General features: G+C 46.0%; 1 protein-coding gene across 1 annotated transcript; it reads right to left on the bottom strand.

Moving 5' to 3' along the window:
• Window positions 1-473: 473 nt before the first annotated feature.
• Window positions 474-20,415, bottom strand: LOC135054502 (zinc finger protein 502-like). Its single transcript, XM_063957622.1, has 6 exons — window positions 20,303-20,415; window positions 19,418-19,609; window positions 17,896-17,974; window positions 17,680-17,777; window positions 16,960-17,539; window positions 474-2,143 (listed from the first exon to the last, which is right to left on the bottom strand). Exons 1-6 carry the CDS (start codon window positions 20,378-20,380, stop codon window positions 642-644), a joined length of 2,529 nt encoding a protein of 842 aa, XP_063813692.1. The 5' UTR covers window positions 20,381-20,415; the 3' UTR covers window positions 474-641.
• Window positions 20,416-27,974: the final 7,559 nt, after the last annotated feature.

Below are 27,974 nucleotides of genomic sequence, written 5' to 3'. Positions count from 1 at the left end.
CTTTACTATGGCTTTAGAAATCCACGCACAAGCAATAGTGGGCTTTAACGCCTGTAGCTGTGTATAGTGATTTGAGCGTAGTCTCAATCTTCAGTTGCACCCCCCTAGCAAGGGATGCATTTCCCCCCAGCATATCCCCATCACCGTCCCCTGTATCAGAGTCGGTGTCCGTGTCAGCCTGCATTATCTGGGCAAGGGCACGCTTTTTAGGATATGTAATAGGGGCCTTAGATGAGGTAGCGGGAGTAGGAACCTCCTATGAGCTCCCCTAGCTGTGACCGGCTCCTCCGGGCACATTTTCTAAACTGAGTCTGGTAGGAGGGGCATAGAGGAAGGAGCCAGCCCACACTATTAAACTCTTAAAGTTCCCATGGCTCCTAGAGGACCCATCTATACCCCATGGTACTAAATGGAACCCCAGCATCCTCTAGGACGTAAGAGAAAATAATAAGTTTTTACTGTAATCCACCAACTCTGTTTATTTTATAGATTTTATGATTACATTGTGATATTTTATTGAAATATTAAAATACATTAGAACAATACATAGCCTGTGACATGAGACATACTGACTGATGTTTATTTTTTGGATAAAATATTCTCACTTGCAAACACACAAAGTACCACCTGAGTAACTCCACTTACTCAGGGCATGGAAATGGCTTCTCACCTGTGTGACTTCTCTGATGTGATGCAAGATCTGATTTCTCTCTAAAATATTTCCCACACTCAGAACATGAAAATGGTTTCTCACCTGTGTGACTCCTCTGATGTCTAAAAAGATGTGATTTATCGCTAAAACATTTCCCACACTCAGAACATGTATAAGGCTTCTCACCTGTGTGACCTCTCTCATGTAAAACAAGATGTGATTTCTGTGTAAAACATTTCCCACACTCAGAGCATGGAAATGGCTTCTCACCTGTGTGACTTCTCTGATGTGATGCAAGATCTGATTTCTCTCTAAAATATTTCCCACACTCAGAACATGGAAATCGTTTCTCACCTGTGTGACTCCTCTGATGTCTAAAAAGATGTGATTTATCGCTAAAACATTTCCCACACTCAGAACATGTATAAGGCTTCTCACCTGTGTGACCTCTCTCATGTAAAACAAGATGTGATTTCTGTGTAAAACATTTCCCACACTCAGAACATGGAAATGGCTTCTCACCTGTGTGACTTCTCTGATGCATAACAAGATTTGATTGAACAGTAAAACATTTCCCACACTCAGAACATGGAAATGGCTTCTCACCTGTGTGATTACTCTGATGTCTAACAAGATAGAATTTCTTTATAAAACATTTCCCACACTCAGAGCATGTAAATGGCCTCTCACCTTTGTGACTTATCTGATGTGTAACAAGAGCTGATTTGTCTGTAAAACATTTCCCGCACTCAGAACATGGAAATGGCCTCTCACCTGCGTGACTTCTCTGATGTCTAACAAGAGATGATTTCCATGTAAAACATTTCCCACACTCAGAACATGTATAAGGCTTCTCTCCTGTGTGACCTCTCTCATGTAAAACAAGATGTGATTTCTGTGTAAAACATTTCCCACACTCAGAACATGGAAATGGCTTCTCACCTGTGTGACTTCTCTGATGCATAACAAGATGTGATTTCCATGTAAAACATTTCCCACACTCAGAACATGGAAATGGCCTCTCACCTGTGTGACTTCTCTGATGTGTAACAAGATGTGATTTCCATGTAAAACATTTCCCACACTCAGAACATGGAAATGGCCTCTCACCTGTGTGACTTCCCTGATGTGTAACAAGAGCTGATTTCTTTATAAAACATTTCCCACACTCAGGACATGGAAATGGCCTCTCACCTGGCTGATGGGTAATAACCTGTGTGTCCTGTGTAAAACATTTGGCATCTACAGTAGAGGGTAACTCTGTATCTACTGTAAGAGCTGTAACAGATGCACCATTATCAGAGATATCAGGGGAAGATTCCCCAGGATCAGAGGGAACAGGTGATATATCTGCACGGTGATGTGCTGCATGTGTAACTGGGGTAAGAGGGATTTCTTTAGGAGATTCTTGGGAGACATATTTTTCTTCTATTTCACCATCTGGCAATAGAATCAGATGATCCTCTGAGACATTCCGGCTGCTACATCCACCTGTGGGAATAAATTCAGATCAAAACCAAATAAACATAGGCAGAGAGATGAACATAGCTAGGAACAGGAAAAGCACAAGCAAAACTCTAACAGCTATGTGTGCCTATGCTAGGACCATGTGAGTAGCCCTAGGGTCATACAGAATGGCCGCAGGAACTGAGACGCTGACGCCATGTTTTCTGCATATGAGATCACAGATATCGCCAGAGACATGCCCCGAAAAGTGTGTGTGCTGCCACTACCTGTAACTGCCTTATGTGGTCTCTGACTGTCAATCAGTTTGTCAATAATTCTTCACTGCGAGAGACATTGCCGAGGTACCTTGGTGCGGTGAGAGTGTAACGTATGCAGAGTTGGCCAATAATCAATGAACTCTGTAAACATCTGTATTGTGTACTCTCTGAACTAGGTCCTTTGGTTCTGTATTGGAATCTCATTCTCTCATGACCTAAACATATTGCCCCAAATCGGGCTGAGACCGGTGACGCTTCTGACCTGGCTGAGACCGGTGACACCTCTGACCTGGCTGGGACCAGTGATGCCTCTGACCGAGCTGGGACCAGTGACACCTCTGACCGGCCTGAGACCGGAGACGCCTCTGACCTGGCTGAGAACGGTGACGCCTCTGACCTGGCTGAGAACGGTGACGCCTCTGACCTGGCTGAGAATGGTGACGCCTCTGACCTGGCTGAGAACGGTGACGCCTCTGACCTGGCTGAGAACGGTGACGCCTCTGACCTGGCTGAGAACGGTGACGCCTCTGACCTGGCTGAGAACGGTGACGCCTCTGACCTGGCTGAGAACGGTGACACCTCTGACCTGGCTGAGAACTATGACGCCTCAGACCGGGCTGGGACCGGTGATGCTTTAGACCGGGCTGGGACTGGTGATGCCATAGGCTGGGAAGGGCCGGTGACGCCTTTGACCTGGCTGAGACCGGTGACGCCTCTGACCTGGCTGAGACCGGTGACGCCTCTGACCTGGCTGAGACCGGTGACGCCTCTGACCTGGCTGAGACCGGTGACGCCTCTGACCTGGCTGAGACCGGTGACGCCTCTGACCTGGCTGAGACCGGTGACGCCTCTGACCTGGCTGAGACCGGTGACGCCTCTGACCCGATGATGACTCTGACCGCATCGGGACCAGTGATGACTGTGACCGCGCCGGGACCAGTGATGACTCTGACCGCGCCGGGACCGGTGATGACTCTGACCGCGCCGGGACCAGTGATGACTCTGACCGCGCCGGGACCAGTGATGACTGTGACCGCGCCGGGACCAGTGATGACTGTGACCGCGCCGGGACCAGTGATGACTGTGACCGCGCCGGGACCAGTGATGACTGTGACCGCGCCGGGACCAGTGATGACTGTGACCGCGCCAGGACCAGTGATGACTCTGACCGGGTTGGGACCTGTGTTGACTGTGACTGGACTGAGACCAGTGATGCCTCTGACTGGGCTGGGACTGGAGATTAGTCTGACTGGGATGGGACTGGAGATGATTGTGACTGGGCTGAGTACGGTGATGATTGTGATGGGACGGGACTAGAGATGACTGTGACTGGACTGAGACAGGTGAGGACTGGGACTGGGCTGGGACTAGAGGGGACTGGGTTGGGACTGGAGAGGACTGGGCTGGGACTGGAGAGGACTGTGACTGGGCTGGGACTGGAGATGACTGTGACTGGACAACACAGAGCAGGAAAGAGAATGTCCAGGTGGATGAGCTTTGAGAAATTAGCAGGAACTTGCACATGTAACAGGTGGATAACCTGCAGGATGTGAGAACAGGAGCACACTAATGTATCTGTAATCAGTGACGTGCAGGTGGTGCAGCTCTAAGCTGAGACACAGGTAACAGCAGAATCTAGGAACATGGTGATTTAGCTGAGTAGATATACAAGATTCTCAGGCTTAATCTGTAGCTTGGAAAGCGTAGCAGCCCTGATACTTGCACACAGGAAAGTCCAGCAATACTGAGACACTGATATATCACTAGGAATTGCAGACTTGCTCCTAAACAGGAGCCAAGTTTTCAGCAATGTCACTTATTGCTCTGGCAGTGAGTAAATGGATATGAAAGGTTTATATAGGAGCTGCAGGTCACAGATTGGCTGCCAGAGACAGCCGAGGCATGCAGCACTCTGGAGGAGATGCAGTCAGCTGACAAGATCCATCATGGTGACATCCTTTATCAGCTCAGCAAGTGCAACAAGAAAACCTGACCTGCGGAGCAGGTGTGTGATGAATTGCTTAGTACATTAGCCGCCTAGTGAATTTGGACAACAGTGATAAGGTCTAAATTAGGCCCTAAACCACTTGGAAAGGAAGAACCCCAGTTCACCAGCCCCGGAGACTGACATCCATAGTCACCAAAATACAGTCACAAACTGTAAAGAAGAGACCTTGGCAGAGATGTCTGGAACCCAGCCACCAAATGAGGGAGAAATGAGCCTGAGGTGAGAGACAATGACCCAGGACAGCTGGAGATGTGACCCTTCCCATTTGGATATCAGATATAACTGAAGATCCCTAAAGTAGAACCTTCCAAATTCAACCGCCCTCAGAGGACACAAGTTTTTCCATCAGACGCATGCACTGATGGATCATAGCTGCCTCTTCCACAGGAATAATGAGATTTATGGTAAGAATTTACCATTGTTGCAATAAGATTTTACTCACCGGTAAATCTATTTCTCGTAGTCCGTAGTGGATGCTGGGGACTCCGTAAGGACCATGGGGAATAGCGGCTCCGCAGGAGACTGGGCACATCTAAGAAAGATTTATGACTACCTGGTGTGCACTGGCTCCTCCCCCTATGACCCCCCTCCAAGCCTCAGTTAGGATACTGTGCCCGGAAGAGCTGACACAATAGGGAAGGATCTTGAATCCCGGGTAAGACTCGTACCAGCCACACCAATCACACCGTATAACTTGTGATATTATACCCAGTTAACAGTATGAACATAACAGAGCCTCTCAACAGATGGCTCAACAATAACCCTTTTAGTTAACAATAACTATGTACAAGTATTGCAGACAATCCGCACTTGGGACGGGCGCCCAGCATCCACTACGGACTACGAGAAATAGATTTACCGGTGAGTAAAATCTTATTTTCTCTGACGTCCTAGTGGATGCTGGGGACTCCGTAAGGACCATGGGGATTATACCAAAGCTCCCAAACGGGCGGGAGAGTGCGGATGACTCTGCAGCACCGAATGAGAGAACTCCAGGTCCTCCTCAGCCAGGGTATCAAATTTGTAGAATTTTGCAAACGTGTTTGCCCCTGACCAAGTAGCAGCTCGGCAAAGTTGTAAAGCTGAGACCCCTCGGGCAGCCGCCCAAGATGAGCCCACCTTCCTTGTGGAATGGGCTCTTGCAGATTTAGGATGCGGCAGTCCAGCCGCAGAATGCGCCAGCTGAATTGTGCTATAAATCCAGCGAGCAATAGTCTGCTTAGAAGCAGGAGCACCCATCTTGTTGGGTGCATACAGGATAAATAGCGAGTCAGTTTTCCTGACTCCAGCCGTCCTGGAAACATAAATTTTCAAGGCCCTGACTACGTCCAGTAACTTGGAATCCTCCAAGTCCCTAGTAGCCGCAGGCACTACAATAGGTTGGTTCAAGTGAAAAGCTGACACCACCTTAGGGAGAAACTGGGGACGAGTCCTCAATTCTGCCCTATCCATATGGAAAATCAGATAAGGGCTTTTACATGACAAAGCCGCCAATTCTGATACACGCCTGGCCGAAGCCAAGGTCAATAACATGACCACTTTCCACGTGAGATATTTTAGATCCACGGTTTTTAGTGGTTCAAACCAATGTGATTTTAGGAAACTCAACACCACGTTGAGATCCCAAGGTGCCACTCGAGGCACAAAAGGTGGCTGAATATGCAGCACTCCTTTTACAAATGTCTGAACTTCAGGTAGTGAAGCTAGTTCTTTCTGGAAGAAAATCGACAGAGCCGAGATCTGTACCTTAATGGAGCCTAATTTTAGGCCCATAGTCACTCCTGCCTGTAGGAAGTGTAGAAATCGACCCAGTTGAAATTCCTCTGTTGGGGCCTTTATGGCCTCACACCAAGCAACATATTTTCGCCATATGCGGTTATAATGTTTAGCAGTTACATCTTTCCTGGCTTTAATCAGCGTAGGGATGACTTCTTCCGGAATGCCCTTTTCCTTTAGGATCCGGCGTTCAACCGCCATAGTAAGTCTTGGGACAGACAGGGCCCCTGCTGCAGCAGGTCCTGTCTGAGCGGCAGAGGCCATGGGTCCTCTGAGATTAACTCTTGAAGTTTTGGGTACCAAGACCTTCTTGGCCAATCCGGAACAATGAGTATAGTTCTTACTCCTCTTTTCCTTATTATCCTCAGTACCTTGGGTATGAGAGGAAGAGGAGGGAACACATAAACCGACCGGTACACCCACGGTGTCACTAGAGCGTCCACCGCTATCGCCTGAGGGTCCCTTGACCTGGCGCAATATTTTTCTAGTTTTTTGTTTAGGTGGGACGCCATCATGTCCACCTGTGGTTTTTCCCAATGGTTTACTATCTGTTGGAAAACTTCTGGATGAAGTCCACACTCTCCCGGGTGGAGGTCGTGTCTGCTGAGGAAGTCCGCATCCCAGTTGTCCACTCCCGGAATGAACACTGCTGACAGTGCTGACACGTGATTTTCCGCCCATCGGAGAATCCTTGTGGCTTCTGCCATCGCCGCCCTGCTTCTTGTGCCGCCCTGTCGGTTTACATGGGCGACAGCCGTGATGTTGTCTGACTGGATCAGAACCGGTTGGTTTTGAAGTAGGGCTTTTGCCTGACTCAGGGCATTGTAAATGGCCCTCAGTTCCAGAACATTTATGTGTAGGGAAGTCTCGTGACTTGTCCAAAGTCCTTGGAAGTTTCTTCCGAACGTGACTGCCCCCCAGCCTCGAAGGCTGGCATCCGTGGTCACCATGACCCAGTCCTGTATGCCGAGTCTGCGGCCCTCCACGAGATGAGCACTCTGCAGCCACCACAAGAGAGACACCCTGGTCCGTGGAGACAGGGTTATCATCCGATGCATTTGAAGATGCGATCCGGACCATTGGTCCAAGAGGTCCCACTGAAAAATTCTGGCATGGAACCTGCCGAATGGGATCGCTTCGTAGGAAGCTACCATCTTTCCCAGGACTCGTGTGCAGTGATTCACCGACACCTGTTTCGGTTTTAGGAGGCCTTTGACCAGAGACGACAGCTCCTTGGCTTTCTCCTCTGGGAGAAACACTTTTTTCTGGACTGTGTCCAGAATCATTCCCAGGAACAGTAGGCATGTCGCAGGAACCAGCTGTGACTTTGGAATATTCAGAATCCAACCATGCTGGTGTAGCACCTCCTGAGATAGTGCTACACCCACTAACAACTGCTCTCTGGATCTCGCTTTTATCAGGAGATCGTCCAAGTATGGGATAATTAAAACTCCCTTTTTCCGAAGGAGTATCATCATTTCGGCCATTACCTTGGTAAATACCCTCGGTGCCGTGGACAGGCCGAACGGCAAAGTCTGGAATTGGTAATGACAATCCTGTACCACAAATCTGAGGTACTCCTGGTGAGGATGGTAAATGGGGACATGTAGGTAAGCATCCTTGATGTCCAGAGATACCATGTAATCCCCCTCTTCCAGGCTTGCAATAACCGCCCTGAGCGATTCCATCTTGAACCTGAATTTTTTTATATATGTGTTCAAGGATTTTAAATTTAAAATGGGTCTCACCGAACCGTCCGGTTTCGGTACCACAAACATTGTGGAATAGTAAACCCGTCCTTGTTGAAGCAGGGGCACTTTGACTATCACCTGCTGGGAATACAGCTTGTGAATTGCCTCTAACACAGCCTCCCTGTCTGAGGGAGTCGTTGGTAAGGCAGATTTGAGGAAACGGCGGGGGGGTAATGTCTCGAATTCCAGCTTGTACCCCTGAGATACCACTTGAAGGATCCAGGGATCCACTTGTGAGCGAGCCCACTGAGTGCTGAAATTTTTGAGACGGGTCCCCACCGTACCTGGCACTGCCTGGTGAGCCCCAGCGTCATGCGGCGGACTTAGCTGATGAAGCGGGGGAGGACTTTTGTTCGTGGGAACTGGCTGAATGCTGCAGCTTTTTCCCTCTACCTCTGCCTCTGGGCAGAAAGGACGCACCTCTACCTCGCCTGCTCTTTTGGGGACGAAAGGACTGCACCTGATAATACGGTGCTTTCTTTGGTTGTGAGGGGACATGTGGTAAAAAAACTGACTTTCCAGCCGTTGCTGTGGACACTAGGTCCCAAAGACCATCACCCTTGTAAGGCAAAACTTCCATGTGCCTTTTAGAATCTGCATCTCCTGTCCACTGCCGGGTCCATAACCCTCTTCTGGCAGAAATGGACAGCGCACTGATTTGAGATGCCAGCCGGCAAATATCCCTCTGTGCATCTCTTATGTAAAAGACCGCGTCTTTAATATGCTCTATGTCAAGCAATATAGTGTCCCTGTCTAGGGTGTCAATGTTTTCTGACAGGGATTCCGACCACGCAGCTGCAGCACTGCACATCCAGGCTGAAGCAATAGCAGGTCTCAGTATAACACCCGTGTGTGTATATATAGCCTTCAGGAGAGCCTCCTGCTTTCTATCAGCAGGCTCCTTTAGGGCGGCCGTATCCGGAGACGGTAGTGCCACCTTTTTTGACAAACGTGTGAGCGCTTTATCCACCCTAGGTGGTGTTTCCCAACGTGACCTATCCTCTGGCGGGAAAGGGTACGCCATTAGTAATTTTTATGAAATCACCAATTTTCTATCGGGGGAAGCCCATGCTACCTCACACACACATCATTTAATTCTTCAGAAGGGGGAAAAACTACTGGTAGTTTTTTCTCCCCAAACATAATACCCTTTTTTGTGGTACCTGGGGTTACATCAGAAATGTGTAAAACATTTTTCATTGCCTCAATCATATAACGATTGGCCCTAGTGGACATTACATTTGCGTCATCGTCGTCGACACTGGTATCAGTATCCGTGTCGACATCTGTGTCTGCCATCTGAGGTAGCGGGCGCTTTAAAGCCCCGGATGGCCTTTGAGACGCCTGGGCAGGCACGAGCTGAGAAGCCGGCTGTCCCGCATTTGGCATGTCGTCAAATTTTTTATGTAAGGAGTCGACTCGCGTAATTCCTTCCACAAGTCCATCCACTCAGGTGTCTGCCCCGCAAGGGGTGACAACACATGTATAGGCACCTGCTCCTCCTCCACATCAGCCTCCTCATCAAACATGTCGACACAGCCGTACCGACACACCGCACACACACAGGGAATGCTCTGATAGAAGACAGGACACCACAAAGCCCTTTGGGGAGACAGAGGGAGAGTATGCCAGCACACACCAGAGCGCTATATAATACAGGGATTAACTAAATTATATCCCCTTATAGCTGCTGTATACTTATATTGCGCCTAAATTTGTGCCCCCCCTCTCTTTTTTACCCTTTCTGTAGCGTAGTCTGCAGGGGAGAGCCAGGGAGCTTCCTTCCAGCGGAGCTGTGAGGGAGAAATGGCGCCAGTGTGCTGAGGGAGATAACTCCGCCCCCTTTTCGGCTGACTTTTCTCCCGCTATTTTTTGTATTCTGGCAGGGGTAATTATCACATATATAGCCTCTGGGGCTATATATTGTGATATTTTTGCCAGGCAAGGTGTATTTATTGCTGCTCAGGGCGCCCCCCCCCCCCCCTAGCGCCCTGCACCCTCAGTGACCGAAGTGTGTATGAGTAGCAATGGCGCACAGCTGCAGTGCTGTGCGCTACCTTGGAGAAGACTGATGTCTTCAGCCGCCGATTTTCCGGAGTCTTCTTGCTTCTGGCTCTGTAAGGGGGCCGGCGGCGCGACTCCGGGACCGAACATCAATGGACGGTTCCATGCGGTCGATCCCTCTGGAGCTAATGGTGTCCAGTAGCCTAAGAAGCCCAAACTACCCACAGTTAGGTAGGTTCGCTTCTTCTCCCCTTAGTCCCTCGGTGCAGTGAGCCTGTTGCCAGCAGGTCTCACTGTAAAATAAAAAACCTAAAATATACTTTCTTTCTAGGAGCTCAGGAGAGCCCCTAGTGTGCATCCAGCTCGAGCCGGGCACAGGATTCTAACTGAGGTCTGGAGGAGGGCCATAGGGGGAGGAGCCAGTGCACACCAGGTAGTCCTAAATCTTTCTTAGATGTGCCCAGTCTCCTGCGGAGCCGCTATTCCCCATGATCCTTACGGAGTCCCCAGCATCCACTAGGACGTCGGTACACTGGGCTCCACAAGGATTAACATCGGGGTGTAGAGCAGAATCTTGGTCTGAGGCACCAACAGGCTCAAAGCTTTGACTGTTCCCAAGATGCACAGTGCCGCCTCCTCTATAACCCCGCCTCCATGCACAGGAGCTCAGTTTCATTAACCAGTACAATGCAGTAGCAGGTACCAGAGACAACAATCGCTTGTAGCCAAAGACACCACACACTCACTACAGGAAAGGGTGTCAGCGGCTAATGCCATACCAACCCAAAGAAGCTAAGTGCGTCAGGGTGGGCGCCTTGTGGAGCCCAGTGTACCTCGTAGAAAGAGATTTAACAACGATAAGTTCTTACCATAAATCTAATTTTCTGCTGCGGGGTACAATGGGCTGCACAAGGATTAACATCGGGGTTGTCCTAAAGCAGTTATGGGAGGGGACGCACTCCTTATGGGAGGGGATGCACTGTAGCGGGCACAAGAACCCGGTGTCCAAAGGAAGCAGCATGGGAGGCGGAAGAATAGAAGGCGTAGAACCTTTTGAACGTGTTCACCGAGGACCACGTAGCCGCCTTGCACAATTGTTCAAGGGTCGCACCACGGCGGGCCGACCAAGAAGGTCCAACAGACCGAGTAGAATGGGCTTTGATGGTAGCAGGAGCTGGAAGACCAGCCTGTACATAAGCATGTGCGATCACCATTCTAATCCAACTGGCCATGGTCTGCTTGTTAGCAGGCCAGCCACGTTTGTGAAAACCAAACAAGACAAAAAGAGAATCAGATTTACGAATGGAGGAGGTTTTCTTCAGTTCACATAGATACGGAGAGGCCGTACCACATCCCAAGACCACTCTTTGGTAGACACCTCAGGAGAATTAAAGGCCGGAACCACAATTTCCTAATTAAGGTGGAAGGAAGACACCACCTTAGGTAAATAACCCGGATGCATTCTAAGAACCACCCGCTCATGGTGAAAAATCAGATAGGGTGACTTACAGGATAAGGCACCCAAGTCCGAGACCCTTCTAGCTGAAACGATAGCCAGCAAAAACAAAACCTTAAGGGAAAGCCACTTAAGGTCAGCAAACGCAAGAGGTTCAAACGGAGACTCTTGCAAGGCCTCCAGAACCACAGACAGATCCCAAGGGGCCACAGGTGGCACATAATGAGGCTGAATCCGCAACATGCCCTGAGTGAAGGTATGAACATCAGGTAGGGCAGCAATCTTTCTCTGAAACCAAACCGACAAGGCAAAAATGTGAACCTTGAGGGAGGCCAGACGAAGGCCTAAATCCAGAAACCTGTTGTAGGAAGGCCAACAGCTTGGCCGTACTAAATTTGATAACGTCATGATTGTGAGATACGCACCAAGTAAGCATTCCAGACCCTATGGTAAATCCGAGCAGAAGCCGGCTTACGGGCCTTCAACATAGTTTGAATGACCACCTCAGAAAAATCCTTGGCCCTCAAGACAGAAGCTTCAAGAGCCACGCCGTTAAAGCCAGACGGGCCAAGTCCTGGTAGACACAAGGGCCCGGAACAAGGAGTTCTGGTCGTTGTGGAAGTAGAAAGGGACGATCTAGCAAGAGGCCCTGTAGATCAGAGAACCAGTGCCGACCTGGCCACGCTAGAGTGATCAGAAGTAAGTTTCCTCCTTCTTGCTTGAACTTCCGTATTACTCTGGGCAGGAGTGACACCGGAGGGAACACGTATGGCAGCCGAAAGTTCCATGGAATTACCAGAGCGTCCACGAACGCTGCTTGGGGATCCCTTATCCTTGCTCCGAAGACCGCAATTTTGTGATTGTGTTAAGACGCCATCAGGTCCATATCTGGAAGGCCCCACATGTCCACGAGAAGTTGAAATAACTCTGGATGGAGGCTCCACTCTCCGGCGTGTACATCCTGATGACTGAGAAAGTCCGCTTCCCAGTTTAGCACCCCCTGGAATGAACACTGCGGATATGGCCGGCAAATGGCGTGATGCCATTGAAGAATCTGTGATACTTCCCTCATTGCCATGCGGCTCAGAGTGCCGCCTTGATGATTGATCTAAACCACCGTGGTGGCGTTGTCCGATTTTACTTGAACATGTCTGTTCTGTATTAGATGCTGGACCATTGTCAACACATTGAACACTGCCCGCAGTTCCAGAATGTTTATCAGGAGTAGAAACTCCTCCTCGGCCCACCGACCCTGAAGAGAGTGTTGTTCTAACACTGCGCCCCAACCTCTCAGACGGCATCCGTCGTCAGCAAAACCCAGTTGGATATCCAGAAGGGACAGCCCCTGCTCAATCGATGGTCCTGAAGCCACCAGCTCAGTGACAGGCGGACCTCCGGAGACAAGGAGATCATGTGAGATCTGATCCGGTGAGGCAGGCCGTCCCACTTGGCCAGAATTAACTTCTGCAGAGGGCGAGAATAGAATTGAGCATACAACACCATGTCGAAAGCAGACACCATGAGAACTAGCACTTGCATTGCCAAATGTATCGACACTTGCGGACAAGATAGGAAGCATCAAATCCTGTCCTGAAGCTTCAGGACTTTCTCCTGAGACAAGAACAACCGCTGGTTGTGAGTGTCCAATAATGCTCCCAGTCGTACCATGCTCCGAGCAGGAACCAGGGAAGATTTCTTCCAGTTGATTAGCCACCCGTGGGCTTTTATGAACTGGACAGTCAGATCTAGATGACACAGGAGAAGTTCTGGGGAATTTGCCAGGATCAACAAATCGTCCAAGTACGGTGGGATCCTGAGCCCTTGATGGCGGAGTACAGACGTCATTACCGCCATGACTTTGGTGAAAACTCGTGGAACCATTGTCAAACAAAAAGGTAACGCCCAAAATTGGTAATGAAGGTTGCCCACCGCAAACCTCAGGTACTGCTGATGAGACACTGCAATAGGAATATGCAGGTAGGCATCCAGTATGTCCAGGGAGACCATATAGTCCCCAGGCTCCAAGGCCAGAACAATAGAGCGCAGTTTCCATACGAAACTTGGAGACTCTCACATACTTGTTCAAGGACTTTAGATTGAGAATGGGCCGCGAGGACCCGTTCGGTTTCGGGACTAGAAACAGAGGTGAATAGTACCCCTTGCCTCTCTGAGCCAGAGACACCTGTACTACCACTCGGTCAGGAGGGAATGTACCACCAAATGAAGAGTGTTTGCCTTCACCGGGTCCAAAGAAACATCTGTCAGGCAAAATTAATGAGGGGGACGGTTCTTGAAGGGTACGGCGTAACCTCGAGCGACGACTTCCCTTACCCAGGCATCGGAAGTGGTCTTCAGCCATTCCTGGGCAAAACCTAGAGCCCCCCCCCCCAGGCCCGCTTTGGTCTGGGCATGGCAGGTTTGGAAGCACGATTTTGCATTGGATACGCCTGACATTTTGCTTTACCTGGAGGATGAAAGGGCCAAGGGAAAGTACTTTTAGCCTTCTGTGCGGAAGGAGCCGTACTAGGTAGGCAAGCTAATTTAACAGTAGCCAGATAAGCCACAATCTTATTTAGGTCTTCGCCAAAAAGAATGTATCCCTTGAAAGGAAGCATCTCCAGGGTTTTCTTAGAATCCATATCCACAGACCAGAATCTCAACCAAAGGATACGTCGAGCAAAGATGGACGTAGTGGCAGCCTTGGCCGCCAGCACCCCAGCATCGGAAGCCGCCTCCTTAAGGTACAGAGACGCCGTGGCAATATATGAGTCGAGCATGCTCAGAAGTTTTGGAATGCAGCTCCGCCTCCAGCTACTGAGCCCACAACTCAACAGCTTCAGCAGCCCATGTTGCTGCAATGGTTGGCCTATGCACAGGCCCCGTTAGGGTGTAAATCGCTTCCAAACAACCTTCCACACGTCTATCCGTCGGTTCTTTCAGAGAGGTGACGGTAGTTACTGGCAGAGCTGAGGAAACTACCATGCGTGCCACATGAGAATCTACAGGCGGAGGAGTTTCCCAATTTTTACATAGCTCCGCAGAGAGAGGATAGCGAGCCAACAGTCTCTTATGCGGTGTGAATTTTGTTCCCGGATTTTCACATGATTCCTGACGTATGTCAGCCAGGTGTTGAGAATGAGTTAAAACTTGTTTAACCACCTTCTTACATTTAAATCTGTCCGGATTTGTAGAGACAGCCGCAGGCTCAGGTTCATCAGAGACCTGAAGTATGATCCTGATAGCCTCAATTAAATCAGGGAAATCCACCAGTGACTTCCCTTCCCCATCAGAAGCATCAGAGTCAGTGTCTGTGGGGTCAGTATATGCACCGTCCTCCTCAGAGGATGTGTCCGGGACAGTGGTGGATTGTGAGGATGTAGCGGCCCGTTTAGAAGACGCCTTAGTCTTAGGTGGGCGACAGTGAGACTTATTTTTAGTTAGCGATCAGTTCACGTGCTGTAACTGTGTTGTATTGTATGTAGAGACCATAAAATTGCTGCACTGGCATAGGAGGTCCCACAGGGGGCATAAGTTTAGTTACCAGCGTATTTAACATCGTGGAGAAGGCAGCCCAAGGTGGGTCATTAGTTGCCCCCGGTGCTACAGATCCACTGGGGGTTAAGGAACCCCCTGAACCTGAACTCTCTGCTGCCATATTTTCCTCAAAAGTGTCTGCAGCATCACCGCCATGCAATGTGGGAGAAGCCCCAGCTCCGTTGCCTCGTGAAGCTGACATAATATAAGCACAATATCAGGTAACCTAGTACAATCTAAGCAGCAATATACCTATCAAGAACTCCCAGCGTAGTGTGACTTTCCTGTCAGCACAAACCGGGAATCCAAGATTTTATATATATCTATAGATATATATATATATATATATATATACAGTAACTATAAATCACAAAGAAAAATACACAGCAAGTATATATTGTTAAATTCCCATATTATTTAGAAAACCTGACACACTTAGCCCCATCAGGTTACAGAATATAGGAGTAGCACGCTGAGTGAAATACCAGATATGGCAGCCACGCAGCAGCTACATGCACATACACATATATAGTCACAAGTGTACCATGCAGAAATGATACACCATAAAACTGCACTGGACTAGCAATACAAAGTAATACTCAGTATAGCTATATATGTAAACAGTAGATATAACAAAGCACAGTAGATACTCGATGTATATTACAGGGTGTTTGTACCACACAGCCCTGAATGTATGCACTCCAGTGACAGGTAGAATACTTAAGTGTCCTGTAAAATGCACAGCGCTGGCGAGCAGGCGGCTTTACAGAGGAGGATTTGCCCCAGCTGTCCCAGGAACAGCGCAGCTCCGTGTAATGGCGGCTGATAGGGAGTGAGGGAGAGATATGCAGCTCCAGGACGGGAACATTTACCCAAATGGCGCCATAGGGCTGGGGGAAGGGCTACAGGTTAGCTCTTATCCCCCTGCTGGCTTCCCCACCGGGCACTGCAGGCTGTATAAGAACTGGTTTTCATAGGAGAAAACCCCCACCTGTGCCCTGTGTCCCGATGGCTAGTGGAGCAGATGCCCTTTACAGTGTCCACGCCAGCGCACGCGGCCCGCCTCCAACGGACGCGCCGGATCGCGATAATAGCGGGCCAAAGAGACCCTTTACATCCCCTTGTACCTGCGGCCGCGAGATCCCGGAGGGCAGCGGCGAGTGTGTGTGACTGACCAAGAAGGACACCGGAGCCTCCGCTGTCATTACCTGGCCACCAGGGCGCGGGAGTATACAGTGCCGCTGGGGGAGTGATGGAGCTGCAGCAGAGAATCTCTACCTGACATTCATTAAAGCTGCAGCCCTTGAAGTCTTCAGATTTCTTCTTTCTTCTGAAATGAAGCTATAATATGGGTTGCAGGAGCAGCCCCCCTGTTGATTGCCTGCTTACTGCATAGCACCAACTTACAGACTGAGCTCCTGTGCACTGAGGCGGGGTTATAGAGGAGGCGGCGCTGTGCATCTTGGGAACAGTCAAAAGCTTTGAGCCTGTTGGTGCCTTGGATAAAGATCCTACTCTACACCCAATGTTAATCCTTGTGGAGCCCAGTGTACCCCGCAGCAGAAAAGTTAATTAAATACTGAATGACCTTCATCTTTTCCTGAGACAGAAAGACTCTATTTAGGGAGATGTGGGTTCAAGAGGGTCATCCTCTGCTACAGGACAAGGCTGGACTTTTTGAAGTTGATAATCCAACCATGAAGTATTAAACACCAGATAGATCAGAGGAACACAGGACTGAAGAATCTCTGAGAAAGGAGCCTTGATCATCTCCATTGCATTGTAAGGGAACCATGAGTGTCAGAATTAGACTGGTCAGATCTCTAAGCTTGTACCATGCACTAATATCATGTGAGTAGTAGGCCAAGAGACTAATAGAGGCTGATGCTCCAGAGCCAATGTCTGACTCAAATGTCTTCTAACTCCCCCACTGGGCAGAAACATTTCCCTCATTGGTTTGTACCGACAGAGGAGAGTGTAGTATAAGAGACTGTTATAGCCACTGAGCAAGGAGGATATGTGACTCTGTTCTGTAATAAGTGTTTATTACTCACCTGTGCTGGTATCTGTAGGGATCTCCTCCTCCTTACACTGCTGATCACCCCTCACATACGTCTCTTCTTCTCCCTCTATATCTTCTGCCTTTATATCAGTCACATACGTCTCTTCTTCTCCCTCTATATCTTCGGCCTTCATATCAGTCACATACGTCTCTTCTTCTCTCTCTATATCTTCTGCCTTCATATCAGTCACCCACGTCTCTTCTTCTCCCTCTATATCTTCTGCCTTCATATCAGTCACATACGTCTCTTCTTCTCCCTCTATATCTTCTGCCTTCATATCAGTCACATACGTCTCTTCTTCTCCCTCTATATCTTCTGCCTTCATATCAGTCACATACGTCTCTTCTTCTCCCTCTATATCTTCTGCCTTTATATCAGTCACATATGTCTCTTCTTCTCCCTCTATATCTTCTGCCTTCATATCAGTCACATACGTCTCTTCTTCTCCCTCTGTATCTTCTGCCTTTATATCAGTCACATACGTCTCTTCTTCTCCCTCTATATCTACTGCCTTTATATCAGTCACATACGTCTCTTCTTCTCTCCCTGTATCTTCAGCCAGATCTTCACTCTAAATAAACCATAAAATAATGTGTGATTTCATTGGGAATAAACAGTATATCATCAGTGTATAAGACACACACAGCTGCTCTACAGATCATATAGTGTCAGTCTCTTTGATATACTGTTGAGATCTCAATTCCCACCTACCTGATCCTCCTGTGGGATCCTGTGATTCTCCTCTGTACAGTCCTGGGAATACAGAGGACGGGGACATCTCTCTGGGGTATCTCTGTTACTGGGCCCATCTGTAGGAGACACACAGTGACTGAGTACAGTGTATATATGTGATTATCAGGTGATGTGTGTATATAGGGGGCCCCATACCTGCTCTCCCCTGTACAATACATGACAGTCTCCTCTTACCCAGTGATGTGAGGGGCCGGTGATTCTCCATCATCACGTCCTTATACAGACCCCTGTGTTCCTCTATATACTCCCCCTCCTGCATGGAGACATAGACAGAGACATCCTGACACCTTATAGGAACCTGGCACACACAGTGATACAGTCAATACCCAGACACATCCCCGGTGTTACTGTATAATGCCCCATTCCCAGCAGTCACCTCTCCAGTCATCACCCAGACACATCCCCTGGTGTTACTGTATAATGCCCCATTCCCAGCAGTCACCTCTCCAGTCATCACCCAGACACATCCCCCAGTGTTACTGTATAATGCCCCATTCCCAGCAGTCACCTCTCTAGTCATCACCCAGACACATCCCCTGGTGTTACTGTGTAATGTCCCATTCCCAGCAGTCACCTCTCCAGTCATCACCCAGCCACATCCCCTGGTGTTACTGTGTAATGTCCCATTCCCAGCAGTCACCTCTCCAGTCATCACCCATACACATCCTCCGGTGTTACTGTATAATGTCCCATTCCCAGCAGTCACCTCTCCAGTCATCACCCAGACACATCCCCCGGTGTTACTGTATAATGTCCCATTCCCAGCAGTCACCTCTCCAGTCATCACCCAGACACGTCCCCTGGTGTTACTGTATAATACCCCATTCCCAGCAGTCACCTCTCCAGTCATCACACAGACACGTCCCCTGGTGTTACTGTATAATGTCCCATTCCCAGCAGTCACCTCTCCAGTCATCACCCAGACACATCCTCTGGTGTTACTATATAATGCCCCATTCCCAGCAGTCACCTCTTCAGTCATCACCCAGACACGTCCCCTGGTGTTACTGTATAATGTCCCATTCCCAGCAGTCACCTCTCCAGTCATCACCCAGACACATCCCCCAGTGTTACTGTATAATGCCCCATTCCCAGCAGTCACCTCTCTAGTCATCACCCAGACACATCCCCTGGTGTTACTGTGTAATGTCCCATTCCCAGCAGTCACCTCTCCAGTCATCACCCAGACGCATCCTCTGGTGTTACTGTATAATGACCCATTCCCAGCAGTCACCTCTCCAGTCATCACCCAGACACGTCCCCTGGTGTTACTGTATAATGTCCCATTCCCAGCAGCCATCTCTCCAGTCATCACCCAGACACGTCCCCTGGTGTTACTGTATAATGTCCCATTCCCAGCAGCCACCTCTCCAGTCATCACCCAGACACGTCCCCCGGTGTTACTGTATAATGCCCCCTTCCCAGCAGTCACCTCTCCAGTGATCACCCAGACACATCCCCTGGTGTTACTGTATAATGTCCCATTTCCAGCATTCACCTCTCCAGTCATCACCCATACACATCCTCCGGTGTTACTGTATAATGCCCCATTCCCAGCAGTCACCTCTCCAGTCATCACCCAGACACATCCTCCGGTGTTACTGTATAATGCCCCATTCCCAGCAGTCACCTCTCCAGTCATCACCCATACAGATCCTCCGGTGTTACTGTATAATGTCCCATTCCCAGCATTCACCTCTCCAGTCAGCAGCTGAATGATCTTGTTGGTGGGTTCCACGATCTTCTGGTCATTGTGTCTCTCATGTATCAGTGAGTGAGGTGGAGACACTGTGATGGGGCTCTGGGTCCTGCTCAGTCCTCCTGACACACGGGCGCGGCTGCTGTGTGCCTCAGTCTCAACGGGTGTCTTCCTCACTACAGTGTAATCCTGTGTATTGGGGGGGCCGTTCATTAAAAAGTCAAAATGGAGCACCCCAGTCATGTCCCTACATTATTACTCTAGATAAAAGTGCTGTCACTGTGACGCTCCCAGATCCACTCCCTTCCCCAGTCATGTCCCTGTGTTATTAACTATAAATATATGTGATGTCGCTGTGACATTCCCAGATCCCCTCACCTCCCCAGTCATGTCCCTGTATTATTACTATAGATATGTGATGTCACTGTGACGCTCCCAGATCCACTCTCTTCCCCAGTCATGTCCCTGTGTTATTAACTATAAATATATGTGATGTCACTGTGACACTCCCAGAACCTCTCACCCCCCCAGTAATGTCCCTGTATTATTACTATAGATATGTGATGTCACTGTGATGCTCCCAGATCCCCTCACCTCCCCAGTCATGTCCCTGTATTATTACTATAGATATAAGTGATGTCTCTGTGATGCTACCAGATCCCTCACCTCCCCAGTCATGTCCCTGCATTACTATAGATATAAGTGATATCACAGTGATACTCCCAGACCCCCTCACCTCCCCAGTCTTGTCCCTGTATTATTACTATAGATTTAAGTGATGTCACTGTGACACTCCCAGATCCCCTCACCTCCCCAGTCTTGTCCCTGTATTATTACTATAGATATAAGTGATGTCACTGTGACACTCCCAGATCCCCTCACCTCCCCAGTCAGCAGGTAGATGATCTCCAGTGTCATATTTATTATCCTGTCAGTCCTGTGACTCCAGTCCATCTCCATCCTCAGTAAATCAGTGATAATACTGAACGTGTAATATAGACAACTAATGCATATGGAAAGAGAGAGCGCATAAAGTTTTATAAGAATTTATTACAATTTAAAAATCATAAAAGGATTTTTTCCTAATTTATAATATTAATATATGCATATAATACTAAAATGCTAATTAGACCACTTAATCTGTATTGGTTATACTGCTAACACATGTAAATCATTAATCATCCATCAATATTAAATCCACATAGTCCATAGATTTGGATTCGGTGACCGCTGTCACTCAGTATCAAACTCAAGTTCCAGAGTCCCTTTTGTGTTTAATCGAGTTGATATTTTATAATTATGTCCCACACATAAAAGGATCTCTTATAAGATTGAACCGTGTTGTAATGAATACATGCTGCAGCATTAATTAAATTGTGCTCTGAACGGCCATTTATCTGTAGATTTTCAATTATGCTGGTTATTTTTGATGTGCATAAATTGTCTTAGCCAAGTATTGCATCGAAATTTGCAGAAAGACTTTATATGATTTATCACAAGCAATGTGTCTCACCTCACTGCAGACCGGGTATCAGTTCTCCCCGTTAGTTATGAGCCACTCAGAGCCGTAACATGCCGCCGCTGTCAGCTCTATTTTTCCTGTATCGCTCCGTCTGCAGGAGTCAGGTGAAGCGGACCGTGATGAATGCTCCCAGCTACGGCCACGTATTACTCACACTCCCCGTCCGTTTCCCCAGTGTGCGACCAACCTCTCTCAGCCGGAGATCATATGATGTAGTTGGTAAGGGGGGGGGAAGGTTTGGATAAACGTGCCGCCGGACTTTAAACCTGCTGGGGCCGCGATGCTTCTCACCTCCGGTTTGCAGGTAACAGGACCTCGCAAATTGCCAGCTTCTGCAACAGTACGGTCCGTGTCAGAGTCTCAAGTGGATTTTAATAAGCACAAGAGTATGGCACTCTTAACGCGTTTCTCCGTTGTAGTATTCTAACGGTTTCCTCAGAAGATAGCCACCTGTATAGAACACCCTTTATTTAAACAGAGTCTCCTCCAATCGTGTGTTCCTGTTCATTATAAGGAACAGGTGTGCTCCAGGTGTATATGCATAAACGTTTCTTTATGACTAGTTGAATATAATACATTCAGCATAAAAACATTCTACCTTATATTCATAAATAATTAATATACTTTATATAATCCATCACATATGACTTTCATTAAAAGGTCAATTGATATTTAAAAAATGGTGACAACACGTGAGAAGTATAATTAGTCTTATTTCGTCAATATAAAGAATAAGTGGAACTACTTTTCTCTTCTCATTATTCACCCAGGGTTTAGCCTGGTGGAGAGAGCTCCCGACCCACAGCCAGCCGGCCCGGGTTCAAATACTACTCCGCCTCCAACACAGCACCTCACTTCATAAATTTATATTTTATTCTAAATTATCCACTTACTTTATCTATCTTATATTAAGGTTTTGTATCTACTTCCTATGTTCCCCATATAACTAGCACCCATTTTGTTATAATAGATATTTCTACTCCAATAGTTTCATTTTATAAACAGGATGAAACTATATCCAGAGCCAGTTGGGGGACATATGAAGATTAGAGAAAAAGAAAAAACAAATACTAGAGAATGAGAGGGAATGAGAGAGTTCCTATAATAAATATGATATAGGAACAAGGATAAGCCATTTTTAGAATTTAATCCATTACTACCCACCTAATTCATATGTTATTCATTTCTATATTATCGTTAAGCCCCAAAGGGGATAATGAACCCAATGAAAATGTCCAGAAGGCCTCTCTCTTACAGAGGCGATTAAATCTGTCTCCACCTCTGACTGTAATAGGTATATGTTCAATGCCCTGTAGCTTCAAACCATCTATTTTACCCATATGTTTTTGTTGAAAGTGCCTAGACAAACTATGAGTTTTTATTCCTTTCACTATATTTCGCCTATGTTCTAGAAATCTTATGTTAAGCTTTCGAGTGGTTCTTCCTACATATTGCACACCACATATGCAGGTTATCAAATAAACCACATATGTGGTGTTGCAATCAATATGACTTTTAATCTCGAAATCAGTATTATAGGTAGTCGAGTGAAAATAAGCACTCCTGTGTTCTAGATGCTTACAGGTCATACAGCCTGCTCGTCCACATCTAAAACAGCCTTTTTTAACGGGGGTTGAATTGAGCCACATTTGACCTGATTTTTCTGCTGGAGTAGAGCCCACATAGTGACTTGGTGTCAAGAAGCTCTGCAGATTCCGTGCCTTTTTGAACACTATCTGAGGTTCTACTTCCAACATTGGTGCTAATGTTTTATCCGCTTTCAACAAGGACATATTCTTCTTTAACAACTGTTTAATTTCTCTTGAACTTGAGTTAAATTTTGTAATGAACCTAAGTTCAGTGTTTTCTTTGGAGTTATTACTTTTTTTAGGAAAAAGAAGGACATTTCTATCAGCACTTCTAGCCTCTTCTCTTGCTTTATCTAGAATGTCTACAGGGTACTTCTGTTCAAGGAGTGCAGTGGTGAGGTCATAAGCTTGTTGATCATAATCCACAATATCTGTGCAGTTTCGTCTATGCCTCATATATTGGCTTTTTGGTATGTTTCTTAGCCATGGTTGATGATGGCAGCTGGAGTAATTTAGAAACTTATTACTATCAACCTCTTTCTTGAAGGTCGAAGTTGTTAGGTTGCCATCTTTAATTTCAATGGCAATATCCAGAAAAGAAATATTTGTGTCGTGTATCGTGCTGGTGAGTCTCAAACCAAAATTATTTGTGTTTAAACTTTCTACAAAGGATGAAGCCGAACTCAAATCCCCCTCCCAAATGAAAAACATATCATCAATGTACCTGCCATATAGCACCAAGTTCGCCCCATATGAACCGGACCAAATGAGATCTTCCTCAAAACGGCCCATATATAGATTGGCAAAACTTGGGGCGAACTTGGTGCCCATGGCGGTACCTAGAATTTGTAAGTAATATTGTGTATTAAAAATAAAATAATTATGAGTGAGCGTAAAGGTGATAGCATCCAAGACAAACTCCAATCTGGCTTCACTCAGATCGTCATCTTGGAGTAAAAAGCTTCTAATGGCCTGTACTCCTCCTAAGTGTGGAATATTTGTATATAGTGATTCTATATCACAGGTAATAAAAATATAATCATTCCGCCATCTTACAGCAGATAATAGATTCAAAAAGTGCATAGAATCTCTGATGTACGACCTGAGTGTAGTCACATGTGGCTGTAAAAAGGAATCAATAAATGAAGATAAATTAGTGGTGAGGGATCCAATACCGGAAATAATGGGACGCCCGGGAGGTGCAGTGAGGGATTTGTGAATTTTGGGCAAATGATAATACGTGGGTGTGACGGGATAAGGATTAAATAAAAAATTATATTCCTGTCTGGATATTGCACCAACTGCACAGGCCCTGTCCAGGAGCCCCCTGAGCTCACTCACAAAGCCTAATGTTGGATTATAGGTTAATTTAGAATAAAATCTTTTATTATTTAATTGTCTATATGCTTCCTCTTCATATGTACTTTTATCTTGAACCACTGTACCTCCACCCTTATCTGCATTCTTAATTATAATGGTTTTGTCTTCCATTAATCTTTTAAGGGCTTTTCTTTCCTCTTTATGTAAATTATCCTTTTTACTTGTTTTTTTCCCACAGATATCCCTCAAACCATCTAGGGTTAAAGTGTAGAAGGTTTCAATCATCCCACTCTTGTATTGCATCGGATAAAATTCAGATTTCTTCTTAAAGGAGCTTTTATTGACTGGATTTATATCAAATATTCTTACATTCTCCCCACTTTCCTCTTTTAGTTCCACCAGAATGTTAAGAGCTACTTGATCTGTTTTATCCAGAACAATGGGCCACTGAATCTCTTCTTTATTTTTCAACAGTTTGTTTGCAAAATATCTTTTTCTACAAAGATCCCTTGTAAATCTATTGAGCTCAATAAATAGCTCAAAAAGATCAGGTTTCTGTGTAGGGGCAAATTTTAGCCCTTTTGCAATCACCGCCTTTTCACTCTCGCTTAGAACCCTAGATGATAAATTGTATAACCCTCTAGTTCTTAATCCTTTCTTGCGCTTTTGGTGGTATTTTTTATTTCCTCCTCTGCATCCTCTGATTCGAAACCCTTTCTTTTGGGTGAGTCTTGGTTCAGCACTGCAAACCTGTTTCGACCCTTCCAGATGGGGTATAGATCTTTCTCTAAAAAAGAGGAACCAGAGGAGGCGTCTGTCTTTTCCCTACTGGGGTATTTTGCTGGCGCTCTCTTACCTTCAATACTCTCTCTATTGTTCCCATGAGAACAATAGAGAGAGTATTGAAGGTAAGAGAGCGCCAGCAAAATACCCCAGTCCAAGAGACGATACAAGATTGAGAAATATTCAAACTGAAACTAATAGTACCCGTCCTAATATAGAGTATCAGAGAAGGGGAGCTAGACCTAAAACTAAGGAACAGACTACTAATATGGGTAGGGAAAAGACAGACGCCTCCTCTGGTTCCTCTTTTTTAGAGAAAGATCTATACCCCATCTGGAAGGGTCGAAACAGGTTTGCAGTGCTGAACCAAGACTCACCCAAAAGAAAGGGTTTCGAATCAGAGGATGCAGAGGAGGAAATAAAAAATACCACCAAAAGCGCAAGAAAGGATTAAGAACTAGAGGGTTATACAATTTATCATCTAGGGTTCTAAGCGAGAGTGAAAAGGCGGTGATTGCAAAAGGGCTAAAATTTGCCCCTACACAGAAACCTGATCTTTTTGAGCTATTTATTGAGCTCAATAGATTTACAAGGGATCTTTGTAGAAAAAGATATTTTGCAAACAAACTGTTGAAAAATAAAGAAGAGATTCAGTGGCCCATTGTTCTGGATAAAACAGATCAAGTAGCTCTTAACATTCTGGTGGAACTAAAAGAGGAAAGTGGGGAGAATGTAAGAATATTTGATATAAATCCAGTCAATAAAAGCTCCTTTAAGAAGAAATCTGAATTTTATCCGATGCAATACAAGAGTGGGATGATTGAAACCTTCTACACTTTAACCCTAGATGGTTTGAGGGATATCTGTGGGAAAAAAACAAGTAAAAAGGATAATTTACATAAAGAGGAAAGAAAAGCCCTTAAAAGATTAATGGAAGACAAAACCATTATAATTAAGAATGCAGATAAGGGTGGAGGTACAGTGGTTCAAGATAAAAGTACATATGAAGAGGAAGCATATAGACAATTAAATAATAAAAGATTTTATTCTAAATTAACCTATAATCCAACATTAGGCTTTGTGAGTGAGCTCAGGGGGCTCCTGGACAGGGCCTGTGCAGTTGGTGCAATATCCAGACAGGAATATAATTTTTTATTTAATCCTTATCCCGTCACACCCACGTATTATCATTTGCCCAAAATTCACAAATCCCTCACTGCACCTCCCGGGCGTCCCATTATTTCCGGTATTGGGTCCCTCACCACTAATTTATCTTCATTTATTGATTTCTTTTTACAGCCACATGTGACTACACTCAGGTCGTACATCAGAGATTCTATGCACTTTTTGAATCTATTATCTGCTGTAAGATGGCGGAATGATTATATTTTTATTACCTGTGATATAGAATCACTATATACAAATATTCCACACTTAGGAGGAGTACAGGCCATTAGAAGCTTTTTACTCCAAGATGACGATCTGAGTGAAGCCAGATTGGAGTTTGTCTTGGATGCTATCACCTTTACGCTCACTCATAATTATTTTATTTTTAATACACAATATTACTTACAAATTCTAGGTACCGCCATGGGCACCAAGTTCGCCCCAAGTTTTGCCAATCTATATATGGGCCGTTTTGAGGAAGATCTCATTTGGTCCGGTTCATATGGGGCGAACTTGGTGCTATATGGCAGGTACATTGATGATATGTTTTTCATTTGGGAGGGGGATTTGAGTTCAGCTTCATCCTTTGTAGAAAGTTTAAACACAAATAATTTTGGTTTGAGACTCACCAGCACGATACACGACACAAATATTTCTTTTCTGGATATTGCCATTGAAATTAAAGATGGCAACCTAACAACTTCGACCTTCAAGAAAGAGGTTGATAGTAATAAGTTTCTAAATTACTCCAGCTGCCATCATCAACCATGGCTAAGAAACATACCAAAAAGCCAATATATGAGGCATAGACGAAACTGCACAGATATTGTGGATTATGATCAACAAGCTTATGACCTCACCACTGCACTCCTTGAACAGAAGTACCCTGTAGACATTCTAGATAAAGCAAGAGAAGAGGCTAGAAGTGCTGATAGAAATGTCCTTCTTTTTCCTAAAAAAAGTAATAACTCCAAAGAAAACACTGAACTTAGGTTCATTACAAAATTTAACTCAAGTTCAAGAGAAATTAAACAGTTGTTAAAGAAGAATATGTCCTTGTTGAAAGCGGATAAAACATTAGCACCAATGTTGGAAGTAGAACCTCAGATAGTGTTCAAAAAGGCACGGAATCTGCAGAGCTTCTTGACACCAAGTCACTATGTGGGCTCTACTCCAGCAGAAAAATCAGGTCAAATGTGGCTCAATTCAACCCCCGTTAAAAAAGGCTGTTTTAGATGTGGACGAGCAGGCTGTATGACCTGTAAGCATCTAGAACACAGGAGTGCTTATTTTCACTCGACTACCTATAATACTGATTTCGAGATTAAAAGTCATATTGATTGCAACACCACATATGTGGTTTATTTGATAACCTGCATATGTGGTGTGCAATATGTAGGAAGAACCACTCGAAAGCTTAACATAAGATTTCTAGAACATAGGCGAAATATAGTGAAAGGAATAAAAACTCATAGTTTGTCTAGGCACTTTCAACAAAAACATATGGGTAAAATAGATGGTTTGAAGCTACAGGGCATTGAACATATACCTATTACAGTCAGAGGTGGAGACAGATTTAATCGCCTCTGTAAGAGAGAGGCCTTCTGGACATTTTCATTGGGTTCATTATCCCCTTTGGGGCTTAACGATAATATAGAAATGAATAACATATGAATTAGGTGGGTAGTAATGGATTAAATTCTAAAAATGGCTTATCCTTGTTCCTATATCATATTTATTATAGGAACTCTCTCATTCCCTCTCATTCTCTAGTATTTGTTTTTTCTTTTTCTCTAATCTTCATATGTCCCCCAACTGGCTCTGGATATAGTTTCATCCTGTTTATAAAATGAAACTATTGGAGTAGAAATATCTATTATAACAAAATGGGTGCTAGTTATATGGGGAACATAGGAAGTAGATACAAAACCTTAATATAAGATAGATAAAGTAAGTGGATAATTTAGAATAAAATATAAATTTATGAAGTGAGGTGCTGTGTTGGAGGCGGAGTAGTATTTGAACCCGGGCCGGCTGGCTGTGGGTCGGGAGCTCTCTCCACCAGGCTAAACCCTGGGTGAATAATGAGAAGAGAAAAGTAGTTCCACTTATTCTTTATATTGACGAAATAAGACTAATTATACTTCTCACGTGTTGTCACCATTTTTTAAAT

The sequence above is a fragment of the Pseudophryne corroboree genome, chromosome 3, assembly GCF_028390025.1.
Source record: "Pseudophryne corroboree isolate aPseCor3 chromosome 3, aPseCor3.hap2, whole genome shotgun sequence".
Lineage (NCBI taxonomy): Eukaryota > Metazoa > Chordata > Amphibia > Anura > Myobatrachidae > Pseudophryne > Pseudophryne corroboree.
Note: the sequence above shows the minus strand (reverse complement) of the source record. Positions and strands in the feature narration are given on the sequence as shown.